The 16,436-nt window shown below is 54.2% G+C and overlaps 8 protein-coding genes across 8 annotated transcripts; 4 read left to right on the forward strand and 4 right to left on the reverse strand.

The window, feature by feature from the left end:
- Positions 1-1,337: 1,337 nt before the first annotated feature.
- On the forward strand, positions 1,338-2,425 carry CLUP02_14307 (uncharacterized protein; the record flags this gene model as incomplete). The annotated part of the gene is made up of 3 exons (XM_049293237.1): positions 1,338-1,347; positions 1,514-1,898; positions 1,975-2,425. 3 exons carry the CDS (start codon positions 1,338-1,340, stop codon positions 2,423-2,425), a joined length of 846 nt encoding a protein of 281 aa, XP_049150383.1.
- Positions 2,426-3,492: 1,067 nt separating this feature from the next.
- CLUP02_14308 (FKBP-type peptidyl-prolyl cis-trans isomerase) lies at positions 3,493-4,301 on the forward strand (the record flags this gene model as incomplete). Its single annotated transcript, XM_049293238.1, has 5 exons — positions 3,493-3,676; positions 3,738-3,795; positions 3,868-3,909; positions 3,964-4,037; positions 4,093-4,301. The coding sequence occupies 5 exons, from the start codon at positions 3,493-3,495 to the stop codon at positions 4,299-4,301; spliced, it is 567 nt and encodes a 188-aa protein (XP_049150384.1).
- Positions 4,302-4,678: 377 nt separating this feature from the next.
- CLUP02_14309 (uncharacterized protein) lies at positions 4,679-6,076 on the reverse strand (the record flags this gene model as incomplete). Its single annotated transcript, XM_049293239.1, has 1 exon — positions 4,679-6,076. The coding sequence occupies one exon, from the start codon at positions 6,074-6,076 to the stop codon at positions 4,679-4,681; it is 1,398 nt and encodes a 465-aa protein (XP_049150385.1).
- A 1,318-nt stretch (positions 6,077-7,394) lies between these two features.
- Positions 7,395-9,214, reverse strand: CLUP02_14310 (vanillyl-alcohol oxidase; the record flags this gene model as incomplete). The annotated part of the gene is made up of 3 exons (XM_049293240.1): positions 7,395-7,690; positions 7,776-7,927; positions 7,986-9,214. The coding sequence occupies 3 exons, from the start codon at positions 9,212-9,214 to the stop codon at positions 7,395-7,397; spliced, it is 1,677 nt and encodes a 558-aa protein (XP_049150386.1).
- A 515-nt stretch (positions 9,215-9,729) lies between these two features.
- CLUP02_14311 (uncharacterized protein) lies at positions 9,730-10,633 on the reverse strand (the record flags this gene model as incomplete). Its single annotated transcript, XM_049293241.1, has 3 exons — positions 9,730-9,937; positions 10,006-10,184; positions 10,241-10,633. 3 exons carry the CDS (start codon positions 10,631-10,633, stop codon positions 9,730-9,732), a joined length of 780 nt encoding a protein of 259 aa, XP_049150387.1.
- Positions 10,634-11,183: 550 nt separating this feature from the next.
- Positions 11,184-11,884, forward strand: CLUP02_14312 (uncharacterized protein; the record flags this gene model as incomplete). The annotated part of the gene is made up of 2 exons (XM_049293242.1): positions 11,184-11,367; positions 11,439-11,884. The coding sequence occupies 2 exons, from the start codon at positions 11,184-11,186 to the stop codon at positions 11,882-11,884; spliced, it is 630 nt and encodes a 209-aa protein (XP_049150388.1).
- Positions 11,885-12,211: 327 nt separating this feature from the next.
- Positions 12,212-14,807, reverse strand: CLUP02_14313 (uncharacterized protein; the record flags this gene model as incomplete). Its single annotated transcript, XM_049293243.1, has 11 exons — positions 12,212-12,480; positions 12,560-12,796; positions 12,855-12,973; positions 13,039-13,202; positions 13,256-13,361; positions 13,414-13,948; positions 13,986-14,142; positions 14,219-14,365; positions 14,427-14,514; positions 14,571-14,676; positions 14,741-14,807. 11 exons carry the CDS (start codon positions 14,805-14,807, stop codon positions 12,212-12,214), a joined length of 1,995 nt encoding a protein of 664 aa, XP_049150389.1.
- A 240-nt stretch (positions 14,808-15,047) lies between these two features.
- Positions 15,048-16,366, forward strand: CLUP02_14314 (uncharacterized protein; the record flags this gene model as incomplete). The annotated part of the gene is made up of 4 exons (XM_049293244.1): positions 15,048-15,265; positions 15,324-15,533; positions 15,600-15,786; positions 15,848-16,366. 4 exons carry the CDS (start codon positions 15,048-15,050, stop codon positions 16,364-16,366), a joined length of 1,134 nt encoding a protein of 377 aa, XP_049150390.1.
- Positions 16,367-16,436: the final 70 nt, after the last annotated feature.

Genomic DNA, 16,436 nt, shown 5'->3' on the forward strand with positions numbered 1-16,436 from the left:
AAAAAGCCAGAGCAGCTACGGCCTTGCAGGAACTTGGCTGTCGTCGCTCATCTTCAAGGACTCGTGAGACTGCCAGCCTTGGTTGGCCCCCGTAAGCGCTTCGCCGCCATGCAGGACACTCTGTGAGTGTGTGCCAGATTGGGAGGCCACCCCTCAGCCGTGTCGCCAAATCTGGAATGGCACAGAGGAATTAAAGATTTTTCTGTGCTCTTGTTGCTCGAGTCTCAAGAAAAGAAGGTATCAGTACCAGCATAGCCCCTGGCTCACGGAGGACTGTCGCTGCCCAACTCATTGCCCGATGATCCTCGGGTTGCCATTGTAATTTGCTTCCTTTTTCTTCTTGTCACTCTGGTTTCCACTCAGTCGGGACCATCCGCCGGAGACAAGAAATGTCTGTGTTTCTGGAAGCCGGTCGAGTTGGGCCTCCAAGGGGCCAGAGAGTTCGGATCGAGCCTGATGTCTTTGGAGGCGGACAAGGGGCATCCCCTGCTAAGTAGACTGCGACCCAACAGGCCTCCATCGCATCCATTCGATCGGGTCAATCGTGGCCTCCAGAAGACGCCAGTTATGCAAGTAGTAGCGATCTGGCTACAGTAGCTAAATTGCCTGCAGAACAAGTGCCAGAAGAAGATCGCGGGAGTCTGCAGCGATGCAGCGGCGGTGATCATTCTGCCGAGTGGAGGTGTTCATGCCTCCAATGTGCAGGGCAATAGGGCGAGCTGCATGATTTGATCGCCCACTGGAGGCCGGGCGACAAGTGAGTCCGATGTTTCTATGTTGTGTCGTGCCAGACTGGCAGAGAGGGTACGACGGAGCAGCAACATAGCTGCTGCTGCTGCTACCCAGCGTCGACAGCCTTCAAATGTGCAAAAAGAGACATCATGCAAAGCTACCGCCAACCGCCTGCCTGCGCAGTTCCCGCTTAGCGCATCTTTCGTCGTCTCTCATATCGTATCGATGCATCCGTCGGATAGGCAAGGTACCTCTTTGCGCGGAATGACCGTGATTCTGATCCGGTGTGTACCGGTATCCCCCCTTTGCAGTAGCGGATGCTGAATCGCCAGTTGAAAGCTGCCAGTCTGACAGGTACGCAGCACGAAGCGGATGACATCTTGATGTGGGCGGAGCATGGCTGCCGTAGTCGTCAATTGCTTGGTGACTAAAGTCTGACGGACTGACGTGGTGGAAGAGAAACGGAAAAAGCACCTCGCCTGGGCCAGGCACCCGCCAGCGGAGATGAATGTTCCGAGCTTCAGCCACAGTTAAGCCAGCTCATACGCCACACAAGAGACGCTACGTACCAGCTACACCTCTCAACATTTCAACATCAGCACTCGATGATGCTAAGTAGTCAAGCAAATGGGGATAGACCTGGCATAGGTACTTATTCTGGGGCCTTTCGAATCGAAAGTCACGTTCCTCACAGCTTTCAGAAACCTCTTCATTTAAGCCTGACATCGTCATTATGATTAAACGTGTATCAGCCTAACTGCCATTCGACGAGCTAAAAAAGCCGATGTGGGAGTCCTATCATCCGATATTGAGCTCGTAGAGCAATCTTCTGGTATCCTCTCAGTGGTGCCTTCAAAAGATGCGCTAGAAGCGGCGCGGCGAGTGGTGGACGCCTTACATGAACTCGCCACCCGTGGTTCGCGGCCGAGTAGGCCCTTCTACTTCACAGACCCCAACGCTGTTGCAGCGTCAACAGTTCGAAGGATAGCCGAACTCTTCACCTCGGTTCATCATAGTGCTCGCTTCATCGACGGCTTGATCTTAGGAGAGCCCCCCGTTTTCGTCTCGGCAAGCGACGTAGAGCCGCAGACCGTCTCACCTACGACGGCTACGAGTGGTGTTGAACAACGCTGGTCCATGGGTACAGGCCCGAGTCCCCATTTCCGGTCCTCATCAGATCACGGATTTGCCCCATCACGGGGAGAGGTTGTATGCAGAGCTGAACATGCGTTATTTGGGCAGCGAAGTGGGAGCCGCCAGCGGACTGAAGATGTGTTACACAACCATGTTCAAGGGGTACATCGCAGTCGCCGCACGAGGGTTGACCACCGCGGAACGACTCGGCCTGCTCTACGCTCTCAAAGACAAGCTGCAGCTACTTCTGCCAGATCACTTACGTCTAGCCGAGAGCGGAGTCACCGTCACGCCACCGAAAGCATACCGCTGGGTATTCGAGATGCAGCAAATAGCCCGAACTCATGCCGAAGAGGGTGGGTTTGCCCTGGGTCTATTTCAAGGAGCTGAAGGAGTGTTTCGTGACATCGCGGAAGATAGCGTTCTCGGGAAAGAAAAGATTGGAAATAGAGTTCGAGGTACAATAATGGAAGACTTTGCTGCCATACTCGCAAGGAACTTGGAACACAAGACGACTTATTGCCAAGTCTCCCCGGTTAATGACGAGGACCATTCCTAGGTAAACTCATAGTCCAAAGCATGAAGTCAACAAAATGGCAGTCTCCAGCCATCAGGCGATTCGACCGCTCACTGCTGCTTTACCTTTCTACCTTGATACTCACACATCTAACCTCGCCGGCAGGTCCACGATGGTCATCGGCAAGTCCAGCTACCTTACTGGGAAGAGACTTCGTGGTTGTCTACGCGAGGGAACCTTGAATAGTCATTCTTGGGTCGCTGATGTAAACGATGGCGGCTATATACTTTGTCCCCCCGAGTTGTCTCTATACATCAACATCTCGTATTCGAGGGTTGGGTCCTTGAAGCGGATTCTGCCTTGGCCATGGAGACAAGTACGTCCAGCGCTACCGCCCAATTACTGCTAACCACGAGGGCGAGACCCATGGGAAAAAGAAGCGACGACACCGAAATAGAAGAACCGAGGCCCGGGCAAACGAGGCGGCGCGCATGGCCATGGATCCCCGGAAGACTCAGGTGACGCGGATTTCGTGTCTTGAAGTAGATTCTGCAAGGCTGTCGACGCCCTCTCACGTGCTGCGTGAGATATCCACCATAGCCACCATCATCACCAGGCAATGAAAGGATGCGATGGTCTGCTTGGTTGCTGGGTGAAGAGCAGCGCCTTCCGGTGGCTTGACGTCACACAAGGATGTCAGCTGGCGCTCTGGGAGAGTTGAGGGAGTGGAGGAGAGCTTCGTTAGGGGGGATCTCTGCGATAAGGAAGCTTGAGCTATCGATAAGACAGAATTGGAGGATAAGGTAATTAAGGTACGTATGGTCCGCCCCGGAATATCTTGGAAGGGGTCCACACACGGGCAGCAAGGACCTGGAGCTCCGGCCGTCAAGATTGGCCAATCGGAGGATAGTGAAGTTAAGGCGGCGTGTCTTTAACCCACCTTTGGCCAGTGTGTGGCAGTTCAGTGGCCCCTCCCTGCAGCTGTTCTCCTTGTTGCCCGCCAGCTGTATTGTTTCCCCTCCAGTCCGTCCAATTGACCGCCCACCTTCACGACTTTACCATCACCCTCATCGACCAATTTCCGCCTCGCCTTTCTCAAAACAGACACAATGCAGGGTCTTCTCCTCTCTCTTGGCCTTCTGGCCTCCAGTGCCGTCAGCTTCGTTGCTGCCGCTGACCTGAAGATCGACGTCACCCAGGAGGTCGAGTGCGACCGCAAGACCAAGAATGGCGACAAGCTCACCATGCACTACCGCGGTACTCTGCAGGCCGATGGCAAGCAATTCGATGCTAGTAGGTTACCATGATTCTACTGAAAGGTCTCTGAAGCAAAGCTGACGTCTCATTTCTCAAGGCTACGACCGCGGAACCCCCTTCAGCTTCAAGATTGGCAGCGGCCAGGTCATCAAGGGGTCAGTTCCCCAATAAATGATTGACTCGACGAGAAGCACTGGAATTGGTCGCGGAGGCTAACAATGGTATAGATGGGAGCAAGGACTTCTTGACATGTGCATTGGCGAGAAGAGGTAAGCATAGGGACACTCAATGACCAGAGACCAATCGTTACTGACGCCTCGCAGAACCCTGACCATCCCCCCTGAGCTTGGATACGGACCCCGCGGCATGGGCCCCATTCCCGGCGGCTCGACCCTTGGTATGAACTATTCCGTCTGTTATTTGAAAGCTCTGCTAACTAGTGTCGTAACCAGTCTTCGAGACTGAGCTCGTCGGCATTGACGGTGTTCCCAAGCCCGAGAAGATCATTGTCAAGGCTTCCTCGGCTGCCAGCGAGGCTGTCGAGTCTGCCACTGAGGGCATTGCCGAGAAGGTCGCCAGCAAGGTTGCTGAGGCGGCTGATGTTGTCAAGACCATTGTCGCCGACTCTGACGCCGACGGCCAGGAGCACAACGAGCTCTAAATCAGCTCTCCCCGAAACGGTTCTATACGAATAGACTTGCATCCGGTAGAGAAAAGGCAATCCAGATCCAATCGGTGTCTATACGTGAAGCATTATTTGCTATGCGAAAGCATTCACTGGCGAATTTGGATTCGACGACATATATACGACGCGTCACGACACTATTATGATTTAGGCGAGCGACTAAATGCTAATGAGCATCAACTTCCACTTTCCCGGTTCATATCTGAAATGTGCATGTGGTTGAAGTTGTTCGCGTGCAGAAGTGACAATCTTTTGAAAATCGTCATTAACATTGTAGGTTTATTAACTATTGTAGACCAGCGTTCTCTTTGGTAAGTGAGGCCGAGTTCGATTTTTTTGCGTAAGGCACCTCCTCAACCAGCCTGGTACACAGCAAGCGCGGCAACATGCCGGTTGATCATGGTCAAATTGTGAGCCGTGACATACGTGTCAGTATCCGTAAGAGCAACAAACATGGTCGAGTTGATGGCAGGATCATGCTCCCACGTTGAAACGTTGGGCTGGATGGTGTATGCCGTACGAGACTCGAGGCTAACGTTCTGAAGTGGCGAGAAGGTGACATTCAGTTGCGACACCCAGGCGGCGAACTTTGGCTCCACGACGTTGGTCGCGGTGATGTAGCTGTGATTGGGACCAACCGCCTGGCCCGGAGCGTCCCATTGGAAGAAGACCTGGCGGCCTGGGTAGGAAAGGGGCATCGTGCGGTTCTGGGTGATGGCGGCATTACAGTCCTGGAGGGGATCCGTGGCGTTCACACAAGATTCAGCATCGGTGATGTTCGTCGTCGCCGCGGTGTTCGCCCAGCCGCCGGTAGTCTCATTCCAGACGTTGGAACCGTTGATACGGTAAGGGTTGGGCTGGTTCAGGATGTGAAGAGCGGGGAAGTTCTGCCAGATGAGGCGGGTCTGGTCTGCCGGACAGCTAGAGATGTACGGTGCCAGGAGCGTCCAGGCCCAACTCTGCGGGATACCGGGAATGTGCCACTCGGGCATGGGGAACAAGCCCTCGAACTGACGAAAGATCATTTGCTGGCGAGCCTCGGTCGTGATGCTTTGCAGCAGCAGCTGGGCTGCCGGACCGGAGTTGAGGTGCGGCAGGAACCCGTAAACGCCAGACTCACCCCAGCGAGTAAGCTTCTGGTTGAAATCGATGTACTCCCGGAGATTGGTGACGGGGTAGTTGTAAGTACACTGCTTGGGCGCCTGGGCGCCAAGCATATTTGTGATGACAGTGGCATGACCAATCTCCTGTTCAGCCATGAACTGCAGGAGGTAGCGGTCCTCAGCATTCAGACCGAGCTCCTCGAACTCTTCATCGGAGAAGGTGGCAAGGCCCCAGTGGAAGAGGTCGAGCTCGATGTACTCCTGGTAGAGTGCCAGGGCGAGGGACTGGTAGTCGAAGTCGCTCTGGACGCGGTAGACTGGGGCCGAACCGTTGGTACCGATGCCACCCGAAGGTGTATACGGCGCAGGCTGGTCGCCGTGGAGCTTGCCGTCTGCCGGGTAGTCGTAGGCATCATCTGGAGGGGGCAGTATCGGGACCTCGGAAGCTAGGACACTGGTTGAGAGCGCACCGGTCGTTGTTGGCGAGGGACCCGTGTAGGGACCGTGGGAGGTGACGTTGGTGACTGCCACTTGTGACGGGGTAATAGTGGGCTCCGAGGTGACGGTAGTCTGTGGCTCGGAGACGACGGGCACGGCGTACGCGCCGGAGGCCAAGGCGAGCAGCCTGAACATGCTCCTTGTTGCCATTATGTATAAGCTTCTGAGCTCTGATGTGTTGAGATATCGAAGACGGCCGGCCAATGACTCCCTTTGCTGGAACGATCGTGGGCTCGCTCTTATACAAAACTTAGACCACTTTTCGGTGCTCGGCACTCCAATTATTGAATGACCGCGACATATCTAGCCAGGCTGATCGACATCAACCATTGAACCATTGTAGTTGCGAACCGAACTCGGAAGTCGAACTAGGTGAAGGGTTCGCCCCTTGAGATGAGTTCATGGACTTTGAAATTCCTCATCATCCTGGACCGTAGCCCCGGACTTTGGGCGGCAATTGCGAAAAATACACGTGGGCTCCGAGTCGTTGGCTGTAATCCTGCCGTCATCAGCTTTTGTATTGCGAGAGATTGATGTCCGCTTTAGTGAGCCTGCACAAAAAGTAGTCCAGCGTGTCAACGGCGCGTTTCTAGCTTACCACAGAGAAGAAACTTGCTCCGGCGTGCAACGAAACGAGCAGTTGCCATCAATCAGACGTCAGATACACTCCACGGAGTTGTCTCCGGTGAGCTCGGGGTGGGACGAACCGCATCAAGGATGGGCCTCGTGGAGAAATAACTCCGGGCCGTGAGTGGGTACAGCCGGCACCGATGACGCTTACATTAGGCGGATGAGGCTCTTTGTGCCACGAAGCCAAGAGTGATCCCGCAGTCCGTAATGTGGGAAATGCGGGAAGTCAATCGATGAGATGAACTACTGAGGTACGGGGTAAGGTAGTATGAGCTAATCACTCTGATGGGAAGGATCTGTATTGAAAGAGGGAGACAGCAACCAATACCGCGTCAGCATGTACGGATACAACTACCGGAACTTAAGCTCCGGGCCCTTGACCTAGAAGCTTGAATCTGGAATTTTTGAACGCCATCCAGATATGGTATCCATGAGTTGAATTTCTATGACACGGTACTTAATGGTATCGTAGACGTACGTTGAATGCTGGCGTGGGTAACAGCGCATAGAGAATATCATCTTCAATTAGTCTCAGTCTAGCTAACTCCGGCAACAATTTCATGCCATACCTACACGAATGCGAAAATCTGTTCTGCCACACTCTATACAACTAGCTGCCGCAGTTCCGGTACCGGTCCAAATCTTTGGACCTCTTCTACGCTCTGCCGTGCAGTCGAAGGTGACAGCATCATCTCGGCGTCACCGTACAACCAATCTTCATCCCCACAACTTCCCCATCATACTCTTGGGTACTGCTCCTGCTCAACGGCGGGAGGCGGGGGAATGTGACAACTTTGGGAGCTTGAGAAAGGCGAAAAAGCATCCTCAATTGGGTTACTCAGTTGCCGTCCAGCACCCACTTCTTCTTGTCGTAGCTCGCAGGCCACACGCCGTTCTTGCCTGGCGCGATGATACCGTTGGGGTCGAGCGCGTTCTTGATCGCCTCGTTGAGCTGCATCTGCGCGTTGTCGTTCCAGTTGAAGGCGTCTGCGACGGGATCCATGAGCGCCGTGTGCGCGCGGAACTGGCCCCAGCCGTGCGCCGTCGTTTCCTTGATGAGCTTATGCGCCAACTTCCTGATGCGCTCCACGTCGTCGGGTACGTCGAGGCGGTAGGGGATACCGATTACGTGGTCTATGGCAACCAGGGTCAGTCACTTGCGTACTGTCTCGCAGCATCGCAACATGAAATGAGATGCCCGTTTAGACGGAATACTTACGCAGCTCTCGCATGCCCACGGCAAAGGCGCCGAGGTAATCGAAGCCGAATTCGGTGATGAGCTTCTTGGCTACATCGTGCTGCTTCTTTGCGTCCTCGCCGGACACCTTGGAGATTGGAGCCCACAAGAGTTGACCCCCGTTGGGAAGCCAGCTATGTCCAGTGTTAGTAATTGAGGGACAATAAAGTAAGCTATGGGAATAAGACTTACTTCAGACACCTTAACTCCTCTACTGTAGGAATACCTTGCATCAGCAGCTCGCGAGCGCGGAGAGGACTCTCTCGTGCGCGATCCTCTGGTAGGAAGAATCTCGAGCCCGGAATGGAGAGGAACTCGTGCTTGATAACACTAAGAAGGACATCGCGAACAGGCTTAGGTCCGTATACGGCACCAATAAGCTGCCATCGACCCATATCGAGCTTCTTTGCGATTCCGTCGACTTCTTCCTCTGATAATGGCCCTTGTTTGTCCGTATACTTGGATTTGGGACCGCAGTGCGCGGCGTTCAACAGAGTGTGACGAAGGAAAGGAACGTTCTGCAACACCATTTGCAGGCGCAACGGACGGATAATGTCAACAGCCTTTGGCAGATCCGAGTCGTTCTCAAAGGTGATCTCGTACGGCTGGTAGCCTCCGGGGTTGGGCATCAGCCACATGCCAATCTTTGTCACGATACCAAGGTTGCTCTGAGAGAAGAGGCCGTCATTGTAAGGTCCGTATCCCGTGTTGAAGAGCTGCCATGTCTCGCAGCCAGGCTGCTCATCAGGTCGCAGGCTCGTATCCGCGTTGGGGTTGGGGACGCCACCCATACCGGTGCGCACAAGCTTTCCGTTCGGCAGAACAACCTCCATGCCGCAGTGCATACCCCAGTGGTCACCATACGGCGTGGCACCGACGCCGCGCTCTACAGCATTTCCGAGAACGGAACCCTGGCCTACGGGCACCGACATCCAGAGATGCTCACGGAGGTTGTGTTTCTCGAGGTGCTCGTGCAGATCCCGGAAGCTGACGCCTGGCTCGAGAAGTACGTATGCACCCTCCACGTTGACTTCGAGGATGCGGTTCATGTGGTGGCCCAGGTCCATGACCACGGAACCGGGAACGCGTGGGGAAGCGCCGCCGTAGCCGAAGTTTCGGCCGAGGGAGATTGGCCAGACGGGCATGACGAGCTCGTTGCAGAGTGCGACGAGGGCCTGGACGTCCGGGACGTGGCGGGGCATGACGACGGCCGAGGCGACGAACTTGGTCTTCTCGTAGAGGGGGAAGTGATCGTGTGATTTCGGCTGGTTGAGGTATGAGTCGCCCTCTAGGGGCTTGTCCTTGGGGATGACGCGGACATTTTCGATGCCGCAAATTTCTTGGGCGCGGATGATGAACTTTTGGAATAGCTCGTTGGTGAAGTTTGGTGGAAGTGCGATGGGTTCCGGAATTGGCGCCATCTTGACGGGTCTGATCTGGTATGAGGCTGATTGAATGCGATGTCTGGAGTAAGGGCACTTGAAATCACCAAACGTATCGCTAGAATGGAGATCAAGATATATTGATGTCTTGTTTTGTGAGGAAGCTATATCAACTTGATCCGAGAGCATAGAGGTCTTTTAATAACTTTCATGATGTGATATGTTGCTTCTACGAGTTCTCCGATGAACCGTGCCTATAATGGGGGCCATGCTTGACGGATTACTGTCAGATGCCGACTGCTTGATACATCTGTTCCACCACCGGCGTTGCGAGCTCTGTTGCATAGCTCGCGAAGTTGAGAAAGGCCAAGTACGGTCGTCCGTCGCGCGTGCCGGGCCCAATTCGGGCCAGCACCCCGGGATGCCTTCGCGAGAGCGGGCGACAACTCGAGCCTGGAGTCCGAACCCGTTCGAGTGGAAGGCATACCAGCAGGCAGGGTGTAACCCCATAGCAAGTGGCGGGAGCCAACGGAGAATGAAAAGGTGTGTTTCGTTCAATGGACCATCAGTTCATTACGGACAGCTGCCTGATACGACAGGTTGATCGTAGAGGAATCACTGTTTCGAGAGGGAAAGCTGTTCACAATGTGGGTTGTGAAGCGTTCGGCGTAGATCGCTGCCGTCCGTAGAAGAGTGGCGCTCAGTGGTCTGAGCCGTAGTGGACGACTATCGAGAGGACCGTGAGTTCGGAACTCTGTCAAACTTGACGTGGCGGACGTAGTGAAGACGTTTTGGGTCAGCCAGTTACCGAAAGAGAGCTGTGATGCGACAGGCCACCCAGCTTTGCTTCCTCCATGGAAGATGTTCGTGATGATTCGCGGGTTCGTAAAGCGACGGTGCGGAACGGGCGGACATGTTGTTGGAGAGGAATCTTGTCATGAAACGCTATCTGACGGGAAGACACAACCTTCACACAGACACCCGTTCCCGTCATTAGTTGCAGATGCGGCTGCAGTCTTGACAGTGTCTTACCGCTACCTCGGGAGACGCACCATGAAACGAAACAGAGAGCCATTTGCTCTCTTTACCCCACGGACATTGGCTACCGGCCAGGCTCCTGTCAGCTTTTCCTTCGGCCGGCTTGTCCGAGGCGGCCGCATTCTCGTAGACATTTATCCATGAAATTCCGTCATCTAATCTTTTACATCTTGTTCCCAAACTGCCAGACGCCCCAATGGCGTGCTTGGCACAAGCAGAGGTGCCAGCCCTAAAGGTGCGGATAGGCCGGGGTACACGTCTCCCCGGAGGAGCAGTTGGAGAAATCTCGCATCGGCCATCCGCAGTTGGCGATGCGGTCACGGAACGGAGGTGCCGGGTGTTTCTAGAAGACTTCCCGCTCTGGGATTCTGCTGGTTCATGAGAAGCTTGGGGGACACCCAACCCCGAATGACACGCCATGACTGATAGCTGTCGTTGCGATTGCGAGGTGCGAACGAGGCTCTTTTGATGGATGCGAACCTACGGAAGCTTTGGTCGGGGGTTCCTGAAGTGATTTTTAAGTTGGGTGGATGGGTGCAAAGATACGGCCGAGGGCCTTTTTCAACGCCCATCGCCTGGTTCCGAATCTCACTTTACCACAACGTCGGGCGAACTTGAACACCGTACTTGTTGATACGGAAACGTCTTCCATCCCACATCACCCTTGATCCAAAAGCTTGGCCTTTGACCTTGGTAGCAGATGACCTTTGGGTGTTCCAGCCCTTCCGTTGGCGAACGGCTATTTAAGATTAGGGTTGCCTGCTCAAGACATCAAAGGGAAAGGCCGGCCGAAATCAATATTACATTAGTGTGAGGTCCGGACCTCCAAGCGGGTTTAGTAGCAACCATAATCCAACCTTCAAGTCATTTGCACCTGTGCCAATCTAGCAATATCGAGATCCCTTGGTTCAAGAGAAAGGTTCGAGCAAAGAACACCTTCACCGAAGCGGAACCTAAGCTTTCAGCAATAATGGATCCAGCCCAGCTCGCCAATGCCGTCACCGAGCGGGTAACCATTCCTGTCTTGGGCGGCGTTGAGAACTGGAAGGAGCAGCTTAAGTTTATGCTTCAGACTCTGAGCAAGCAGCCAGGATATCTTCGTACGCGCTGGGGGCCATGGACTGAGGATCAACAGAAGCTTGAGCTCATCACCGGTACGTGACAATATGCCGGGCCAATTCATCTAGCTCAGCTTAAATGGCTAACAACCGGAGTCTCAAAATAGGTTGGGTCAGTCCGGATGCGCGCGAGAAGTGGCAGAGATCGAAAGACTTCGCCGGAGCAATGGCCCGGTTCGCGCCCGTACTAGACGGCGAGCCCGCGGCATACCTACTCCGATTCAAGCCTTACGCACCCCACGCCGTCATCAACTCCCCCATCGTCGAAACCCTAAGCTTCGAAGACTGCCGAGAGTCCGAGAACAGGATGCGCGAGGTGGTCGAACGAGCATCCAGGATGCCGGGCTGCAACGGCGTGGCAAGCGGGTATTCGCTGTGCCCACCAAGCTCATCCTCCGGCGACAGCACCGGCAGGACGTTCGTCGCGGCGATCGGGTGGACGGGGCTCGAGGCCAGCCGCGCGGCGGACAAGTCGGCGTACACGGGCGGTATGAAAACCGAAGTCCACCACGTCAACTTCAATTTTCCTGTCAAAGGATTTGGAGGATTATAGCGGCTTCTGTGCGTGTCCGGGTTGCATGATGTGGTTTAGCGGGTTTTAGACGAGCGAAGGCGTTCTATCAACGGTCGAATTTCCTATTTGCTTCACGCTTGGAACAAGTTTCTTGTTAGTGGCTTCGGGGAAGGGGGAAAGGTGGCGGAAGCGGGGGGGCACGCACAGTTTTTTGGGATGGTGTCTGTACGCATCGAAAGTTCTCTTCGTCTTCTAGCTGTTCTTTGGGTAAAGATACCAGTAGTCATGTCAACATCATGTCCCTTTGGCCCGATTTCTCGTGATTCTCTGCGAGGTCGACCCGAGCCATCGTATCTAGTGGCGACGCTAGAAAGCTGTCATTCGGAGCTGGATGCTGGAGGAAGAGCTGAGTGAAGCTATTGGTCGCGCGACCCAGGAATCCCTGCAGGGCAATATGCCTCGGTTCGTGCCTCGCTTCCGCGAAACATGGCGAAGGAAGATGACGACTGGCCAGAGCTTCCAAGGGTCACAGAGATCCAGACTTTGCTCGAGGCTCGAGCCCTCCCCTAGGCCGTCCCAGCCGGAGGGGGCCACTAGGGCCTGCAGCATGCTCTCATTGCAGTCGCGAGACTCTGCTGGGTTCGTCCAGGGGCACCAGCTGGGCCCAGGGGTGGTGGCCTTCTTTCTTCATGCTTAACCTTACCAAATGCCGACCGTGTTTCCGAACACTGAATGCTGCAAAACGTGGATCACTGGGTTTGAGCAGCAGAGGGGCGTGGTTCACCAGCGTCACCGGGCGTTGATCAAAGGCCAAGACGCGGATGAGAGGAACCAAAGGTGGAATAGTGTCAAGGTCTTCGGTGAAAACACGCCACAGCCGGTGTTGTGGTAGCTGTCGGGGCCCGAGGGGGAGTCTCTTCAGCTTCAGATCATCTTGTTGTCCCCGTTTCTCTTCAGCCACACCGTGCCGCTACGGCTTGAATCCGAAGGAAAGCCGTTGCTATCGTACTTGGCGGGCCGAGTGACAGCGAGAAACTGCGCATACCTAGACAGCTCGAAGAATGATTAGATGAAGGACGTTGAGAGAGTGTCAAGATGAAAGAGTTTTGGTAATTTGTTACGCGGATTCTGTGTCATTAGCGCAGAACCTCCCCGCATTTCCTGAGGCATGTCGATGTTAACCTGTTTGTCACTGGTACGCTGACCGCAGAAAGTTGTGGGCTCTCGGGAATGGCACCCAGGAGATCGCTTCGTCGGCCAGCAAACCCCTGACATGTCTTGGCGGCTCAAATCTCGCCTGGAACGGTAATGTCGAGGGGTTTCCTACCAATGGGACGGTGTCATCTGGCCTGGCTATCTCGGCCTTCGTGTCTCTTTTGATACTAGGTAGACCCAAGGCCCTTCCTCCACGTGGAAGATATCTCCGGCGAGAACAATGCGGCCCTTCTTTGCAGAAATCCAGAGTGCCAGAGCTGTGGGTGCAGCAAGATCATGTTTCAGAAAGGCCCAAGGTGGCCTGGGGTGATATTTGGTCCCATGCATGCAGCATGAACTGCGGTTCGGAGCACACTCTGGATACGGCTCCCACGTCGTTTGGCAACTGTCTCTCTTCTTTGTGAGCCCAGTCGGCATTTGACTGAAGGTTTATGATGAGGGAAGAGGAGGTGTTTGTTATGGCGCAGTCTCCTTTGTTAAGGGCTTGGTAATTGCTGAATTGCTGAAAGTTCCCCCTTGATCGGCACCACGCCGGAAACTCTTGTTTGGTGTAACGGTCTTCTGCCGAGTCTGCCATTTGCCGGACAGTCTTGAACACTCTCGATACAATTCCTTCGACGAAAAGATCAAGAGAGGCGCAACGGGCTGTCTCGTTCCATCTCGGTGAGGGATTCCGATGAGGTGTTGAGACGACGGAGATGCCCGCTGTCTGTCTGTCTGGCTGTCTACTGAAGAAACGCACGGCCTCCAAGCTGCATGCAGCATCTGTGAAAGGCCAGGAAGCCATGCCGATCTGCTGATCCCTGGACCATTTCTTCCTCGCCCGGGTCCCCAATGAACATCGCACTCCCCGCCTGTGGTTCGCCAGTTCGTTCCCAGTCCACGAAGCTATTGACGACAAGGCCCCGTCACCCCTATAACAGACCCCGCTCTTTTATGGCGAAGTTCTGCTCGAAGAACCAGGCTGGAGAACGTGACAAGATGGTATCCCAGAAAAGAGCAGCAGAGGGAACCTGCTTTCCGCTCCCGCGGATGGTAAGGAGGATCCCTTCTTGGGTGACTGACCCTCTCAAGATCGACGCCTGGGTTCACTTCTTCTTCAGCAAACCTTTATCCCCGGCATTTGCACCATGAAGAAATGACGGCACATCGCGAGACATGTCTATTGGGGGCCGGTCGTGCCTGTTGATCTTTTTCTTTTCTCGGGCCAGTGGGATAGGCTTTGCTATCTGGTAGTATTGTCAAACTTCCTGCCATCCTATGCAACCCGAACCATTGACGGATGAAGACATCACCGTCCATCAACTGTCTCAACTGGGCAAGAGAGCTACGAGAAGGGGGTGCCGATTGACTCCTTTTGCAGGACCTGTCGTCTCATAGTCCCCCACCACCCCTGCTCATAGTAACAGTAACAGACTGGTAGTGACTCTTGGAGTGCGACCTCTGCACCTCTGCTACACGTTTGTGGTGCGTGTGGCGTAGGCTAGAGGGTGGCACTAACAATTGTCACCACCATGTGGGTTCTTCGCCCGGTCTAGTCACCGCGCCGGCTGGAGGGCTCGAATACCTGTCGCGGCCTAGCCACCCTCTGCCGTTTGGGATCGCGAAACCAGAGCCTACCAGGCTGTTAGTCTGTTATTATTGCCACAGCACTGGAGAAGGGGAAATTTCTTAACGTACGGGCCGGAAAAGAAGTGGGTAGCCGAGCTTGACGAGGGCCAATCTGCTCCGGACTGTGGACGCACATCGTCGATTCTTAAAAGTATGCCCGTTTCCCCCTTCTCGACGGGCTCGTAGGGCTTTCTTTGAGTTTGAACTAGACGACATCTTGCTCCCCTCTCATCCTCGTCTCCTTCCCCACATACCCAATCTGGTATATCAAGGAGCCTTTCTTGAGAGGACCGAACCTCGAACACATCGGATACGATACTTATTTAATACGAACGAATCGATCTTCCCGCCTTCGCCCTCTCCAGCATACTTCACGATGGCGGCATCAAAGACCGACTACCAGATTGCCTCGCTGGCCGCGGGCTTTACTATCGGTTTTGGTTTCTTGACAGTATGGGAGGCCATGAAGCAGACGAGACGGAATCGTAACCCCCTTCGAAGCACATACATCTACATGATGTGGGGTGAGATTGTTGCCAATCTCGTCATTGCCGTCATCGGATGGTTATTCTTAGATGGGATATTAGGACCAACGTGAGTATCGAAGTGCGGTACTTCTGCTCTGACCGAGCTAACACTATCGGTGTCAAAGAGTGCCGGTGTTATTCTTCATCCTATTCTTATGGGTGTGGGAGATCCAGTTGCTGATGCAAATCATCATCAATCGTATTGCCGTCATTGCGGAGAGTCAAAAGACCATTCGCATGCTGAAATGGGGAACGGCTGTGGTTATCACCCTGATCAATATTGCCGTCTTCTGCATCTGGATTCCCTCCCACCTTGACCCTCCTGTTAGCCAGACGTAAGTTCGACCATCTCCTGTACTGAGCTCTTGCCGTATAGTTCACTCGCTGATATGAGATCGCAGATACGTCAATATCAACCACTATTGGGACCGTCTCTCCAAAATCCTCATTCTCATCGTTGACGCTGGCCTCAACTGGTATTTTCTCCACGTCGTCAAGGCTCGCCTCCTGAATCAGCATGGATTGGTCAAGTACAAGCCTCTGGTTGGCTTCAACGCAAAGCTGATGGTTCTCTCAATTGCCATGGACGTAAGTCAAGACACCACTACGATCATGTAAAATGTTCAGGAGGCTGACAATGCACATCCAGGCTATGCTCATTGGCCTCATGTCACTTCCAAACCAAGTCGTCTACATCCAGTTCCACCCCGTGGCCTACATGGTCAAGCTCAACATCGAAATGTCAATGGCCTCATTGATCACACGCCTCGCAAAGGATCAAGATAGCGGTTTTAGATTCAACTCCCTCTCATACTCCCAGGGACATTCCCGAGGTCATCGCACGAACCCAACTGGTCTTGACAACGGTCACAACGGCCACCACGAAACCGGAGGTCTTAAGAGTTTCCATCGCGCCAGCGTCGGAGCCGTTCCTGAGGATAGAAATCTCGAAGCCATCCGGGAAGCTAGAACTGGTATCCACCGAAGAGTCGATGTTGAAGTCCGCGTTGAATCGCACTCGCCGAAGTCGAACCCTGCCTCATCTTTCAGCGGGCGCAACGATGATGCGGCGAGCGGAAGCTCTTTCTACAGGGTTGATGATGAGGACTCGCTGACCAGCAATCCCGGACATCCTCGGTCATCGGAGAAGAAGGAGATGAGGGGTTAGGTGATGCGGCTATGTAATTGATGGTAATGGTTGGGATGGATGCATGCGGACTTTGTTCTGGCATGCTATG

This window comes from Colletotrichum lupini, chromosome 7 (assembly GCF_023278565.1).
Source record: "Colletotrichum lupini chromosome 7, complete sequence".
NCBI classification, from domain to species: Eukaryota; Fungi; Ascomycota; class Sordariomycetes; order Glomerellales; family Glomerellaceae; genus Colletotrichum; species Colletotrichum lupini.